Source organism: Diaporthe citri (assembly GCF_014595645.1).
Source record: "Diaporthe citri strain NFHF-8-4 chromosome Unknown scaffold_1, whole genome shotgun sequence".
Classification (NCBI taxonomy): Eukaryota; Fungi; Ascomycota; class Sordariomycetes; order Diaporthales; family Diaporthaceae; genus Diaporthe; species Diaporthe citri.
This window is the reverse complement of record NW_025064846.1, coordinates 5,640,001-5,657,379: the sequence shown is the minus strand read 5'-3', so window position 1 is coordinate 5,657,379 and position 17,379 is coordinate 5,640,001. Positions and strand designations below refer to the sequence as shown.

The 17,379-nt window shown below is 23.7% G+C and overlaps 2 protein-coding genes across 2 annotated transcripts; one reads left to right on the top strand and one right to left on the bottom strand.

Moving 5' to 3' along the window:
* Positions 1-7,782: 7,782 nt before the first annotated feature.
* INS49_001519 (uncharacterized protein) lies at positions 7,783-8,306 on the top strand (the record flags this gene model as incomplete). The annotated part of the gene is made up of 3 exons (XM_043162346.1): positions 7,783-7,848; positions 7,908-8,069; positions 8,127-8,306. The coding sequence occupies 3 exons, from the start codon at positions 7,783-7,785 to the stop codon at positions 8,304-8,306; spliced, it is 408 nt and encodes a 135-aa protein (XP_043030852.1).
* Positions 8,307-8,532: 226 nt separating this feature from the next.
* Positions 8,533-9,023, bottom strand: INS49_001518 (uncharacterized protein; the record flags this gene model as incomplete). Its single annotated transcript, XM_043162345.1, has 2 exons — positions 8,533-8,906; positions 8,957-9,023. 2 exons carry the CDS (start codon positions 9,021-9,023, stop codon positions 8,533-8,535), a joined length of 441 nt encoding a protein of 146 aa, XP_043030851.1.
* Positions 9,024-17,379: the final 8,356 nt, after the last annotated feature.

Below are 17,379 nucleotides of genomic sequence, written 5' to 3'. Positions count from 1 at the left end.
ATCCTTATTAATTATACTTTTTTTATTATATTTATATATTATTTTATAATAAAAAACTTAAAACTTTTATAATATTTAAGCTATTATAAATATTTAAAGCTATATTAATTTATTATTTAATATAAACTTTATATAGCTTTTTTATAGCTTTTTAAATAATTATTGCTTTTTTAAAAGTTAAGAAAATTAATGCAAAGTTTTTTATAAGTTTTAAATATATATTAAAGATAAAGAGTATTAAAATAATATTATTAAAGTTAATTATATTATTTATTACCTTAATAATTATTTATAAAATAGCTTTTTTAATATAAATCTTTAAAAGTTTAATATAAAGTATATTAAAAACTTATTAAAGCAAAGCATAATACTTCTTAATCTTATTAATAAATTAATATACCTTTATTAATACTTATTTATAAATAATGCTTTAACATTTTGCTAAAGTAAAGTTAATTTTAATATTATAAATAATATAATTTAAAGGTTTTAAATAAGTATTTATTTAGCATTATTAAATAACCTTTTATATATTCTTTATAAAAAAATAAGAAAATATTTAACTTAAAAAGAGGTTATTAAATTAATAACTTATAAAATAAGTAAACTAAATAAATATATAATATTTATAATAATCTTATAATTAAAGTTAACATTATTTTAAAGGTTAAACTTAAAACATTATAATATTATAAAATAAAGTTAATAATAATAATAAAATTTAAAAATTACTTTTAAAATAAAAAAATTAATATTATTATAATTAATATTAATAAGAAAGCATAAAAGATAATTAATTAAAGGGTATTTAAACTTATAATAAAGTTATTAAAGCTTTATTTTTATTAAAAACATTATTAATATATTATTATTTTTTATATTAAGAAAAATTTATAAGTATTTTTACTTTTAAATAATTAAAAAGATCTTTTTTAAGTATTTATTTTTTTATTAAACTACCTTATTAATAATATTTTAAAGAAAAAAAAGTTTTTATTTATATTTTAAATATAAAAAAGAAAGGAAATAAGCTTATTTATAATATAAAATATTAATAGCTTTATTAAAGTATTAATTTATATTATATTAAGTAATTTAATAAATAAGCTTAAGCTAAATTATATTTATATTTTATTAGCTTATATAATATTTAAATATATAAAATATATTTAATATTATAAAGCTTAAAATTATTTATATTTAATTATTAAAAATATTATTATACTTATATTTAATATAATGCTTTAATATTATTAATAAAAGTATTAATTTTAAATAATAAATATCTTTATTATTAAATAGTTTTTAAAATTAAAGTAAATATTAAAGCTATTTATATTATTAAAAAAGTTATAAGAAAGGCTTAATTTATTAAAAAAGTATAATAAATATGCTTTTTTTTATTATTATTAATAGCTAAAGTTATTATAATATTAATAAGTTTAAAGTTAAGATCTTTAAAGCTAATAAAAAATATATTAAATTTATTATTATTAACTTATTATTTAATATCTTTATATATATAAATATATATAACTTTAACATATTATTAATCTTTAAATAAGTAATTTATTAATTAATATTCCTCTTTATAATATATAAAATACTTTTTCTTTTTATATTATATATTATTATTATTACCTTTATTAAGCTAATATTTACCATTATAATTACTTTTATAAGGTTCTTTATTATAATTATTGCCTTTAAATTAATAAGGCTAGCTATTACGGTTTAGGCTTTGCCCATTATAATTAATTAATAAGCTTTAGCCTTATAAGAATAAGCTTTAACGTGGATGTAAATAAAGAGCAAACCTTTTCCTTTATACTTTAAATATAAACCTTATTTAAATACCTTATAATAAATAACCTAAGGTTAGCTTATAATATATATTTAAAGTCCTTTTATATTATAAACTTATAATATAATTATATAAAACTTAATATAATAAAACTTAAAAAGAATAATAGCAACTTATTAAGCTTTTTCTTATCTTAAGAAATTTTTATTTTAAGAATATTTAATAACTTAGCTAATAAAAATAAAGGCTAAATTTATAGTAAATAAAAAGTTAATTAATATTAAAGGGGCTTAATTCTTTTATATATTTAATTAGCTAAGAACTTTTTATAATTAATTTTTACTTTATATTAATTTTATAAAAATATTTAAAAAGTAATTAAAAAGCTTCTTAAAAAAGGTTTGCCTTATATTTAAAAACCCTTTTAAGTAAAAGTATGCTAAGCTTAGCTTAATTGCATTATAGCAACGCTATAAGAAAGGAATAATAAAATTTCTTACTTAATTTAATTAATTAGCTTATATAATAAAGGCTTAAAATTAATTAAATAAGTATAAAATATTATTAATAATTAATAGCTTAATCTTTATAATAAAAGCTTAACTTAATTATAAGGAATAATTAAATATATTTAAGGCCTTTTACTTTACCTTATAATAATATAAGGATGTTTTTAGCATTATAATAAAAAAGGATAATACTTAACCTTAAAATAATAAAGCAATAAATATTAATATTATAACGATTTTAATAAGCAAAGTTAAGTATTTTATATATAGCTAACTTAATTATTATAAGCATAATTACCTTAATTATTATAAGAAAATAAGAATATAGCTTTTATTAATTAAGACTAATAAGGAAGAGGAGTTTATTTAAGGGGGTATAAAAAATTTTTTATAAAATAAAGCTTAAAAGCAATGCTAGCTTAATATTAACTTAAGCTTAAAGCAAATCAACTATATATTAATTAATTTAACGCTATAAAAACGCTTAAAATTTAAGAAATTCCTATTAATAAAGCAAATTGCTTATAATTAAGCATTAATTAATTGCAAATTATATAATAAATCCATAATTTTAAGGTTTTAAATAAGAAAGCTTATATAAAAAGCTTGCATTAAAGGATTATAAAAATGCTATTAATTTAGCTATTAGCTTATATTTAAATAATTATTTTTTATTAGCTTGCTTTAATTAATATATTAAATTATAAGGGTTAAGGCATATTAATTATAAATAATAAGCTAAGCCTTTAATATAATTAAAAAGTATTAAGGTATAATTAAATGGCTAAGCAAAGAGCAATATTTAATTTATAACTAAACCATAATATCCTTTATTTTTTATTATATAGCTACTTTTTAAGGCCCGCCATAAAGACTTAAAAAAAGAAAATATATTATAATTTAAGCTTTGCTCATTATAATTAATTAATAAGCTTTAACCCTATAAGAATAAGCTTTAACGTAAATATAAATAAAAAGCAAACCTTCTCCTTTGCACTTTAAATATAAACCCCATTTAAACACCTTATGGCAAATAACCTAAGGCTAGCCCATAACACTAGCTTAAGTAAAAGTTTAATTAAAAGCCATTACCTTTAAAAAAAAAATTAAAGGTACCTTAAGCATTAATTATTATTATTATATTATTTATTAAGATAATATTATTCTTCAATATTTATAATAATTAAATTATTATTATTTTAATTATTATAATTATTAATATAGCCTTATTTATAAACTTATTAATTATTTTTTATAATTATATATTATAATATAAAGTTTTAAGCTTTTAATATTTTAATATATTATTATAAGATAAAGTAAAGTTATTTAATATTTATTAATATTATTAAAATAATATAATAAAATTTAAAAATACCTTATATTATTTATAAAATTATATTTTATAAAAAGCTATCTTTATAAATAATATATTTAAATACTTTATAATAAAGCTATATTTTATTAATAAGCATTTAAAGAATATTTATATAACTTTTATTTAAATTCCTTTATTAAAAAGTAAAGAAAGTTAAAATATTTTAATTTATAAAATAATTATAATTATTATTATTTATATTAAAGTAATTCTTAAGTTTTTTATATATTTAAGTAAATAAGTTCTTTTAATTAATAGCTTAAATATAATATATTTTTATTAATTCTTTAAGCATATATAAAAAAGCTGCTTTAAATTATTAAGGCTAAATATATAAATTATTGCAAGCTTTATAAAAAAGGAGGATTTTATTATTAAAAATATTATATAATTTTTTAATAAATATCTTATCCTTATAATAATATTTATTTAAGTTAACTATTATATTTAAGTTAAGTAAAAAGTTTTTTATTTTTATTAAAGATAAAAAAGTATAATAATTATATATTATATAAAAGTTATTAATTAAAGGAAGGTTATTACCTCTTTTTAATAAATTAAGAAGTTTTAAAAAGCTATTATTATCTTTATTATTATTATTAAATAAGCTAAGTAATTTAAATAATTTAAAATTAAAAGAATTATTATTATTAAGTAATTCTTTAACTTTTATTAAGGCATAATTAAAGTTAAAAATAATATAAGCGCTTAAATTATAGTTTTAAATTTAATTAATTTTAAATATAATGCAATATCTTTATTTTTAATATATTAATTATTTAAAATAATTTAATGCTTTAAAGATATATATAAATCCCCTTAAAGTATTTATTCCTTAAATATAAATATCTTTAACTTAAAAAGTCTTTTTAATAATACATAATAAGTCTTTATTAACTTACTTAAATATTAACTTAATTTAATTATAAAAATCCTTAATAAATGTTTTATATATCTTATTACTTAATATATATATTATAGCTTAAATTTAGCTTTAAATATAAGTATTTAAGTATTATTTATTATTAAAGGATTTTAAGTAATTTATTTATATTAAGGAATTAAATATTTTAATAATGCTTTTAAATATAAAAGTATAATTTATTATAATTAATATTAATAAACTATTTTAACTAATAATATTGCTTATTATATTTATTATATTATTATTATTTCTTATTATTTTAATAAAGTAATAATAAAGGTATATTTAATTTAAAAAAGAAAATAATAAAAAGGGGAAATAAATAATATTAAAGGAAAATAAAAAAGTTAAGGATTATTTTTATAACTTAGTTATTAAAAAGTAAATTAATTCCTTTTTTTATATTTATTTATATAATAAGATATAAGTAAATATATTATTAATAAGAATAAATATTAATTTAATTCTTTTAATTATAATTATTAAATTTAAAAGTTATTATTGTTATGGGCTCGGCCCCAAAGGGGCTGCAGGCTGATTAGCGCCTTCTCCCATAAGCTGCAAAGCAGCAACCTTTTAACTATTAAGCCAAAAGGTACGTAATAATCTAAGCTCCCTTAAATTATCTAGCCACACTATATAAGGCTTGGGCTCCCAGCCCAAGCCTATTACATAGCCCCTTCCCCCAGGGCCCCCCCTGATATAGTAATATAATTACCCCCAAGGCTTACCCATGATATTGCCTTTTAAGCCAGGAATCTTCTTTATAAAAGGGGTGCCCGTATTTACTTGCGGCAAACATGACTTAAACTCTTAACCCTAGAGCTTAAATTATATATTATGGGCTCGGCCCTAAAAAAGCTACAAGCTAGCTAACGCCTTCTCTTATAAGCTGCAAAGCAGCAACTTTTTAATCATTAAGCCAAAAGATACATAATAATCTAAGCTCCCTTAAATTATCTAGCCACACTATATAAGGCTTGGGCTCCCAGCCCAAGCCTATTACAATTATTAAGGTTATTTAAGGCATGATAAATGCATATATATTAAGGATAAGGGAGTTCGTTATAATTTCTTGCTATAATAATTACCTTTTTATATATTAAGTATTATTATTATTATAAATTATATTATATAAATTTATAATGTTAATAATGTTAATTAATATAATTAAAAGGTTATTTTTTTAAGCCTTATTAATTTATAATTACCCTTATAATTATTAATTAATATTAATTAAATTATATATTATAATATAATGTTTAATTAATATAGTAATTAATTATTATTAATTATGAAAGGAAGAAAGGTAAAAGGCTTAACTATGCTAGCTATTTTATATATAATGCTAGGGCTGCTGCTTATTAAGCATCTTAACAAGCCAAAACTGCTTAGTTTTAAACAATCCTTTATATAAACAACACTTATTATTCTTATAATAGCAAAGGCTATTTAATAAATATAAACTTTTAATATTTATTTACTTAAAAAAATATTAAATTTAATTTATAATAAAAATATTTTAATTAAATAAATTTATAATAAAATTATAATAAATATTTTAAGCATTAAAATTAAAATTTTATTATATTAATAATTAAAATTAATTATATATATAAAGATTTTATAATATAAATATATTATAAGGAAATAATAATATTAAATATAATAAATATTATAAATAATTAATATTAAAGCATTAATAAATAAAAATTATATATTATAATATATAATTATTTTTAAATAATATATAATTAAAGGAAATTTTATAATTTATAATTATAACTTTTCTTTTTATATAATTAATTTATTATTAATTAATAAATATATATTAATTTAATTAATAAATTTTATTATAAATTAAATATAAAATTTAATAATATATATTAAATTATATATAACTTTTTATATAAGTTTAAATTATTAAAAAATAATTAAAAAGTTAAATAAATAATAAATAAATTAATAAATAAATTTAAAAAATATAATATAATTAAAGCTATAAATATATTAAGTTATATATAAATTTATATATTAGCTAAAGGTTGCTGCTAAGGAATAATTAAAAAGCTAAGCAAATAATAAATAAACCAACAAATAGTTAATTTAAAAAAAACACAATGTGGCCGAAGCCTTACACACATTACACATTGGGAGCCATTTCATCATGGAATTTTCCCACCAATCAAACACTTCTCACATGCGCTAAGATCAAATAGTAAATGGACATTAGATGCCCTTGTGTTGGTTGACATACCAGTATCAAGCCCCTGCCGGGGCCCACTGAGAGCTATTCGTCTTGACCAATGAACGAGCAGGATTTCAACCAATCAGCTTTCGAGCTTTGAGTTCGGTCTGGCAGTGTCATTTTTTCCGTTCACAGACTTTTCCGTTCACAGACTATTCTAGACGAATAGCATAGGTCGACTTGCTCTTTGATATGTCTCCTGGGTCTAAATCCACATGTATGCACAGACTCCAAATCTGTGTATATCCAACCCACCTAGTCAAAAGATATAACAACTCCAGTTGTCTTGCTCACTTCCAGTCACTGCTGTCCAGTGTATGACAACTAATCAATATTGATTAACAACTCCAAACTTTCAAGACACTCAAAGTGCGTCTCATTAGGTGCCTCCAAACAACGTTATTCCTAAGCTCACTTCAGCTCTGGCTCGGACCTTGGATGCTCTAATCGACTAGGCACATGCGCATAGGTGGGCATACATGTGACAAGCCTAGTCTGGGTTGAGGAGACTCCCGCCCTCCTTCACAGTCATCAGATACTATTCCTAACTAGTGCTCTTCTTCACCCTCCGGGTAGATTAGTCATTACTGAACAATTGAGCGGCACGAAATGGACCGCATCCCCAAGCATTTAAATCTCAGAACTCCGGAAGCCTCCACTTTTACATAGGGCAGACTCTGCGCTGTGTGCCCCAGAGTTTGAGTGTGCCTTTGTGACAAAGCTTCAAGTCCATCTCGGCTGTGACGTCGCTGGACCCCATCACAGACTCGGAAGGGTTAAAGTTTGGCCTTGCCAGCTCCATAAGCACGATTCATGGACAGCCTCGGCACTTGGCTCGCCACTTCAGGTGGTTTCACATCCCGCCAACTCCTCACCTTCAATTCAAACACCATTCCCATCCCCAGTTTCAAAGCCAAAATGGTCAAAGCCAGCTGTGTTTGCGGGAACTCTGCGTATGAATTCACCGGGAAGTATCAGGCCTTCGTAAGTCCAGAAGCATCAAGCGCCTTGTTCAACAAGCGAACCTGACTTGTTCGCTCTAGCTTGCTTGTCACTGTGTTCCCTGCCGCAAAGTCACAGGCGCTGATCGATCTCTGAACTTGGTTGTGCACAAAGATGAGGTGACAATCACTTCGGGAACGGACAGACTGGTCTCTAGAAGCGCCGACAGCGGGAAGGGCCTGACATACTATCAGTGCCAGAATGTAAGTCGGGCAACGGGGAAAAGCCGTGTCTTCAAGCATGTGCTGATAAGCAGATAGTGTGGGAACACGATGTTTGCAGTGTCTGGGAAGGATCTTGATACGTATTTTCTCAAGGCTGGTCTCATCGACGACAATAAGTTCTTGAATACGCTCGGAACACCGAAGATGGAAATCTACTGCAAATATTTGTGGAACTGGGAGAGGACATTCGAGGGAGCGCAAGCAACTCAGAACTAGCAATTTGAAAAGGGTGTACAACCTCACTATCTCTAAGTTCATGTGAATTTTGTAAAGGATGAGCAAAAAATGGACTCAGGTACAGTGCCAGGAATAGACACCAGATTCAATTTTTAACCATGTATTCAACTTGACCACACGCTTCGCAATAGCACTGGAGGCATTGTCCGTCCTAGCATCAATAGATTCGAGATTCCAAGAGCCGATCCGGTCACCACGACGACTACTAGCGAGGCATGTAGTCCGAGTCTTCCGGGTCTTCCATGTCCTCGGATTCCTGCAGTTCAGAATCTTTCACGCTCGTGTCTTCCTGAGCTTCTTCTTCTTCTTCTTCTTCTTCTCCTTCTCCTTCTTCTTCTTCTTCTCTTACAAAGATGGAAGAGGGTGTATCGCCAGTGTGTGAATGTTCAGGAGGGTTAGGCACGCTTAGCAGCCGGTCTCCAGATTCTGCGGTCTGTGGCTCAACAGAGCGTGCCATAATCATTTGCCAGATCTCCTTGTAACCTTGCCTCTCGTAAATGGTTTTCAGCTTCTTTTTGACCCTTATAATCCATGCAGAATCGCCTTCGCCTTTGTACTTGGGCAACGCCGTCGGCCACACTAGGGGCTAAAGACCCTGTCAGCGGATATCTTTTGCCCAGCCACGCTACCAGTAAAAGACATGGACATCTTGAGGAGGCTTGTTCTCCCGCGGCTCTTGCAAAGCCATATCAACATTGTTTGATTGGGGTGGGGACTTCATCTCGAAATCGCTTACCAATTTCTCATCCTGGATTAGCCCTGTTTGTAGAGTAAAGATTACCCGACCTCCGATGTTGTGCTCTCTGCTCAGTGTTCCGCCCATCAAAAGTCTATTAATTGTCAACATGTCTCCGTTGCACGGTGCAGTATGAAGACTATGCACGCAGCTCTTGGACCGCGCAATAGGGTAGTTTATACAAACCTGTAGAACATGTTGAAGGCATGGCGAATTATTCCATTGCCAGTGTACTGTCAATTGCCGGAGACATGTTAGCGAGACATGGAATATCACTCAGCTCCAACGCATTGACGGAATTTTACTCACGTTTTGATCTATCCAGATCAATGGGATATAGACCAACTCTGACCCTTCTGGGGCCAGATCAGGTACAATACTAGTAGGCGAGGTCCCTTGATCTCGTTGGAGCTCCACTTTAAGCACTCCAAGTCCGGGATTTACGTCTCCATTCGCCATATACAACCCCCGCAACACATCCGCAATCTCTTCAAGCTCTGCGTCTCGAATATTGGCGTTGGGGTCCAGGAAGTCACTAACCCACTTATTGCTGCGATTTGGCTCCTGGGCAGTAGGCCTTAGGATTAGCCAGGATTCGATGTACCCTATGTCCTCTTCTTGTTCTTGTCCCGGCCTTGCGAGGTAAATCTCTGCGTAGTACTGTTTCATTTCAAGTTAGCCGCTCTGCGGTTTGTGGAGAAGAAACAATTGTGAGAACAGTGGCCTGCACTGTCGCCAGGAGTCCGATCACCCAGGCCCTTACGCGAAGGCGAGAGGGCCCTCCGAGCAGCACAGAAAGTAGTGTCAGAAAATCTAAAGCATTGCTTACACCCTTTCGACTTTTCCTTAAATAATCCGTGTGAACCTGAACGGACATTCTGAGGATGCCTGTTGCTGTATCGCCAATACGCGGCAACTGGATCTCTGTTGTTGCCCATGCTTCTGCGAGGACTTCGCCTCGTTTCCGAGAGAGGCCCCTCCTCTGGACCTTGGTACATCGGGCGGGCCCGCGCGGAGTCTTTGGACCATTAGGAGAAGAGGCCGCAAAGGTGTAAACTGCATCCGGGCCTAGGCAGTCGGCAGGGCAGCTGCAAGATTGAAGACTAGCAAGTCTTGCGGACAAGCTTTGAAGCGTGTTGTAGAGCTGGTCGTTGTTGCGCTGAGGGTTCTGTAAGGCTTTATCACGCTCAGGCTCAGTTTGAGGCTCATGCTCAGGCTGGGGAGTATCAGAAGAGCTCGAAACGATAATCCTTCTTCCGCGTCTAGGCGGAGCCCGAGCCTTGGTTTTTTCAATTCGTGGCCCCATTCCTGCTAGCTGTTGTCAACGACCTCGATATTCGCACACTTTCCTCCTTGACTCTGTAACACCGGCTGATAAAGTGTGTTTCAGTTTTGCTAAGGCATGTAATACTGCGGCCTGGCAAAAAGACATGAGGATCCAATTCTCAGGAATGGAGCACATGTCATGGTAGCCAGGGAGATTGAGAAAGAGCAAATGGAACCAAACGAGACGTAAAATGGCTAGACTTTTCGATCTGCATGGATTTAATGGTGGTAAGACAAGGCACAAAGCAAGCATGTTTTGGTGGCTTGGAGCGGCCGGAAACGATGAGGACAAAGCCAAACACAGGACTTTTCCTGACACTGGACACCCAGGCATAATTTAAAAATCAACAAAGATATGGAGCACACGTCAATATCATTCTATGAAACCTCTAGAAGGACTCTTAAATTGTTGAATACTTGATTCGTGGTGGAGATTTCAATGTTGTCAAGGGCGGGAATCTCAAAACTCAAAACATAGCCCCCAAAGGTTGTGTGCTTCTGCCCAATAATTCACTCCTGGTCTTTGTTATGCGAAATTGTACCAAGTACCTGGGGTGGTTCAATGCTATGTGCTCCAAAACCTATAGTATTATCCACGCACAATGCACCTTGTGTCAATATGAAAGAAGCACACATCTTTGCCTGCAGACCACCTCCACCTCGGGCATGAGCTAGCTATTGCCATGCTATGGGACTATGTTGCACTGAGAGGAAACGTTACGACTTAGATGTTCCTGCATTCAAAGACTACTTGCCATAGAATTCTGAACTGTGCATGACAACTGCATTCCGCTCTACACCACTGCCACCTTCTTAATGAAATCCCAGCAGCTTGAAACTGCACTTGTGCTGATTCCTGTTCTCGTGTGCTGGAAAACGCAATCAGGAAAAGAAATCACTCTTCCCAGTGACTACCTGGGGATTTCCCAGTAGTTAGAAGGACTGGGCTTCTCCGTCCACGACCAGTGTTGTAAGATGTTCTCTGGTGGCCCATGAAAGTTGGGCCAGAAGACTTAAGTTATGATATGAGATAATGAAGTGTGAGCTATTGTGGCTTACTGTGAACAAATCCATGTTCGAGATCGTTCAGGTTGTATTCGTAAAGAGAGCAGATCCTGTGCATCTCGGCCCAGATGACCAGGCAACGCCAGACTTCCAGAATAAGTCACGGGTATTTGATTCTCATAATCAAGGTTTGCGTCAGTATGACCAAAATGCAGGGTTGTAAAATTAGTTTTGAGTTTTAGTTAAACTAAATGTAGTTTTTAGTTTTAGTTTTAAGTTAGTACTTTTTTAAAAACTTAATATAGTTTTTAGTTTTTAGTTAAGCCTATTAACTAAAACTAAAAAACTATAAACTAAATTAAGTTTAATTAAAAAACTAAAAAATTAATTAAATTAAATTAAAAAGAATTAAAAGAATTAAAAATTAATTAAAAGAATTAAAAGAATTAAAAGAATTAAAAGAATTAAAAGAATTAAAAGAATTAAAAGAATTAAAAGAATTAAAAGAATTAAAAGAATTAAAAGAATTAAAAGAATTAAAAGAATTAAAAGAATTAAAAGAATTAAAAGAATTAAAAGAATTAAAAGAATTAAAAGAATTAAAAGAATTAAAAGAATTAAAGAATTAAAAGAATTAAAAGAATTAAAAGAATTAAAAGAATTAAAAGAATTAAAAGAATTAAAAGAATTAAAAGAATTAAAAGAATTAAAAGAATTAAAAGAATTAAAAGAATTAAAAGAATTAAAGAATTAAAAGAATTAAAAGAATTAAAAGAATTAAAGAATTAAAGAATTAAAAGAATTAAAAGAATTAAAAGAATTAAAAGAATTAAAAGAATTAAAAGAATTAAAAGAATTAAAAGAATTAAAAGAATTAAAAGAATTAAAAGAATTAAAAGAATTAAAAGAATTAAAAGAATTAAAAGAATTAAAAGAATTAAAAGAATTAAAAGAATTAAAAGAATTAAAAGAATTAAAAGAATAAAAAGAATAAAAAGAGTTAAAAACAAAATAAAATTTATTTTAAGGGTAATTTAAACCCTTAGCTATTAATATATAATATAGCATATAATTATAAGCAAGGAATTTACATTATATTTATATATTAATAAATTAATAAGCATTATTATAATTATTATAAGCAATTATTATAAATTTTATTAACGCTATATATAACTATATTATATATATTATGAAATTATAAAATATATATAATTTAGCTTTTTTATAAATATATATAATATATATACCTTATACCCCCCCCTTTTTTCCCTACCCTTAGCATAACCACCTAAATATAATCTTTAATATCTTAATAATTTATAAAGCTATAAATATAAATAAAATATTTTTTAAAAGCTTATATTTTAATCTTTATATATAAAAAACTTTTAAAATATATTTACTCTTTAAAAAAATAAATATTTAACTTTAATTAAGTTTTACCTTAAATAAAAACTTAAAATACTTTTTAATAAAATTATATAATAATATTAAATTTTTTTAAATATAAATATTATATTTTTATATATATTTAAAAATTTCCATAAATAATAAATAAATTTATTTAAATAGATTTATTAAAACTTATATATCCTTATAAATACTTTAACTTTAAAAGTAGCTATAAGGCTTATTAAGGCTTATTTGCCCCTATAAATACTATAACTTAAAAAGTAGCTATAAGGCTTATTAAGGCTTATTTGCCCCTATAAATACTATAACTTAAAAAGTAGCTATAAGGCTTATTAAGGCTTATTTACTCCTATAAACACTTTAAGTTTACAAGTAGCTATAGGGCTTATTAAGGCTTATTTACCCCTATAAACACTTTAAGTTTACAAGTAGCTATAAGGCTTATTCCAGCTTAAAAAAAGTTTAGGGTAATTAACTATTTAAATTAAATAGTTTTAAAACTTAAGATTTCATTATAATAAAAATATATATTATTTAAATTTAAATTAAATATATTTAAATAATTATATAAAAGATATATAAGAATTTTCCTTAAATTATTCTTTATTTATATATATTTTTATATTATTTTAAAAGCTTATTAATATTTTAAAAATTAAAATATTATATATTTCTTTAAGTAAATATTTAGCTAATTTAAAGGAATAAACTATTTAATTTAAAAAAATAAACTATCCATTTTTTTTTTATATATATAAACCTTTCTTTTTCTCTCTCTCTCTTTCTTTCTTTCTTCTTTCTTTATTACTTCTTAAGCCTATTTTATTTATTTATTATTTCCTTAAACCTTAATTACTTATATACTCTTATTATTTTATTTATTATATATAAATAAAATGTTTTCTTTTACTCCCTTATCTCTTATTAATTCTTTAGTAATTTTTATTAAGAATTATAATATTTCTTTTTTAAAAGAAAATTCTTAAATATCTTTTATTATAAAAAATAAATTTAATTCCTTAATTTATAAACTTTCTTTTCTTAAGAAAATAAATATTTATATTTTTTAAATAATTTATTTATTTATATACTTCTCCTTATTAAAAAGAAAAAAATTAATAAATATTAATATCTTATATTTAATAAATTATTTCTTTAATCTTAAAAGCATATAACTTAATATAAATAAAATTTATTTTTTAAATATATTTTATTTATATTTAATTATATTTATATTAAATTATAATTAGCTAAATATAGTATAAAGCTATTATTTTAAAAAGCATTAATAATAAGAATATATTTAATAATATTTTTTAAAAGCATTTAATTATATAATTAATATATAAAATAATTTAAGAAAGATATTATTTAAAGTTTCTTTTATTAAATTAATATCTTATTTAATTTTTAAATTAATATTTATTTAAATATTTTTATAAATATAAAGATAATTTAAAGCTTTTTTAAGCTTTAAATTATTAACGTTATTATAAAGCAAAATACCCTATTATTCCTTATAATAAGGAAAGTAAAAAAACTTAATTAAAAAGTAAGTATTTCTTTTATTTTAAATATTAATATAAATATTAATATTATATTTAAGGATTCTTTTTTTTAATTTCTTTGCTATTTTAGCAAAGAAATTAAAAGAAGATTTTATAAATAATAATACCTTTAAAAAGATTTTAAATTTTATTATTAAAAATAATTTATCTTTTAATATATTAAATTTAAAGTTTTTTTAAAACTTATTATCTTACTTTAACCTATAAGTAATTTTCCTTTATTATTATTATTTTTTAAAAAATATTAATAAAATTTTAAATCTACCCTTATAATAAATTATTTAAAAATTAAAAGTATTTTAAATAATACTTTTAAAATAAATTTAATAAGGCTTAATTTAAAATTAAAAGAAAATATTATCTTTAATAATAAATTTTCTTTTATTTTTAATTATTAAACTTTTAAAGCTAATATAGCTTATTTAAGGGTAATAATTTCTTATATTAATTTAGAATTTTAATTAATATATAAATTAATTAAATTCTTTAAGTTAAAAGAAAGATATATTAGCTTTATTCTTTTTAAAGAATTTTAAAAGTTTATTAAAAGTTATCTTAATATAATATTTAATAATATTTTTAAGTATTTAATTCTTTTATTATTTAATATATATTATATATTAATATTATTTTTTATTAATTTTACTTAAGATAATGCATTAAATAATAATTCTTTTTTTACTTTATTTAAAAATAATACTTAATATATAGCGTATATTATTAATTTAATAGCGTAGGATATTTTAAAGAATTTTATTTTAAATTTAAAAGTTAAAGATTATTTAAATAAATATTTTTAAAATCCTAAGGAAACTATAGTATTAAATAATATTATTAAAAATAATAAGTATTTCTTAATTTCTTTATATTTTTATATATTAATATTTTTTAAATATAATAACTTATATATAATGGATAATTATATTAATTTAATATAATATTAAGATTAATAGTTTATTATTTAAGGGTATTAAAAGAGCTATATAAAGTAAATTTTTATTAAAGGATTATAAAAAATCTTATATTTCTTTAAGTATTTATTTAATATTTTTTTTATAAATAATAAAAGAAATTAAATATTAACTTAATATTAAATACCCTTATATATTAAAATTTTACTTATATAATATTAAAGGTTTTCTTAAAATTAAAGGAATTTTTAAATTATATAAATAAAAATACTTATAAAAATAATATATATAAATATTATATATAACATACTTATATAATAAGTACGCTATAAGTAATGCATAAATTTAAAGATATAAGATTTAAATTAATTTTATTAATAATAGCTATTAATTAATATTAACTAATTATTAGCTAGCGGTTATATACCTTATATATAAACTATTATAGCTAGCTTATAGCTAAATAAAGAAAGGTTATAGCTTTGCTATAACTTACCCTTTATATTATAGCTAAATTAATTATATACTTTATTTATTTATTATTAATTATATAAAAGCTAAATTAATATTAATTAATACTTATTTAATAAATATAAATAATTAAATTTAAAAAAATAATTTATTACTTTTAAAAATAATTATGCTAATTAATAATTATTATATATTATAAATTTATATAGCATAATTTATAATATTAATAAATGCTTATTAAATTAATTATTAATAATAAATTATAAATACTTTTTCTTAATTAATAATTACTTTATATATTTATTATACCTTAAGTAAAGCTAATAATAATAGCTTTTAAAGCTAATAATTAACCTTAAGTAAAAATATATATTAATATTTATTTTTGCTAACTTTTTTTAATTTCTTTATTAAGTATGCTTAAAAATATTATATTAAATACTTTCTTGCAATATTCTTAAGCTATTATAATTTTTTTAGCTTATTAAAAGCTTTTTTATAATATCCTTATATTAAAAAGCCTTCCTTATAATATTTTTAATTATTAATATCCTTGCTTATAACTATTATAAAAAGCCCTTAAGTAGCATCTTTAAGAAGCCCTTAATTAATACTCTTAAAAAACCCTTAAGTAGCACCCTTAAAAAGCCCTTAATTAACACCCTTAAAAAGCCCTTATTTAGCATTTATAAGAAGCCTTTAATTAGCACTTATAAAAAGCCCTTAATTAGCATTCTTAAGAAGCTCTTGCTTATAATTAATACCCTTAAGAAGCCTTTAATTAACATTCTTAAAAAGCTCTTGCTTATAATTAATACCTTTAAGAAGCTTTTGCTTAGCATTTTTAAAAAGCCCTTATTTATAATTAATACTCCTTAAAGTATTTATATAATATCCTTAGGGCTTATAATTCTTTAAAGACTCCTTTAAGTACTTAATAAAATATAAGGCGCTTAAATAGTTTAAAGTATTAATAAATAATATTTCTTTTAAATAATTTATATACTTAATTAATACCCTTAATTAAATATTTTAAAGTATTACTTAATAAATAAGCTATTAATATAATTATTTTATTTATTTAATTAACTTAAAATTATTAAAAAGAATAATTAATATTTATTATTAATTTAATTATATAAATAACTTAATTAAATCTTTAAAATATTTACCTTTTAATAATAATTAATATTTAATTAATAAGCATAACCTTTCCTCTTTTTAATGCCCTTTTTATTAATGCCTTTTAATAAAATTTTAAGTATAAATTACCTTAAAGCTAATAAAGATTAATTTGCTAAGTAATAATAATATTTAAGCATTATTATTTATAAGTAAATAATTTAAAAGCTAGTTATTAATTTATAAGTATAATATAAAAACATTTTCCCCTTTTCCTTTATCTTATAATTAATTATTATAAAATTTACTTTAATAATAATAATAATAACCTTAATAATAATAATGCTTATTATTAAGCAAAAATAACGCTTATTATTAAATAAAAGTAGCTTTATTACTAAGCAAAAGTAGCCTTATTATTAAGCAAAAGTAACCTTATTATTAAATAAAAGTAGCCTTGCTATTAAATAAAAGTAACCTTGCTATTAAGCAAAAAT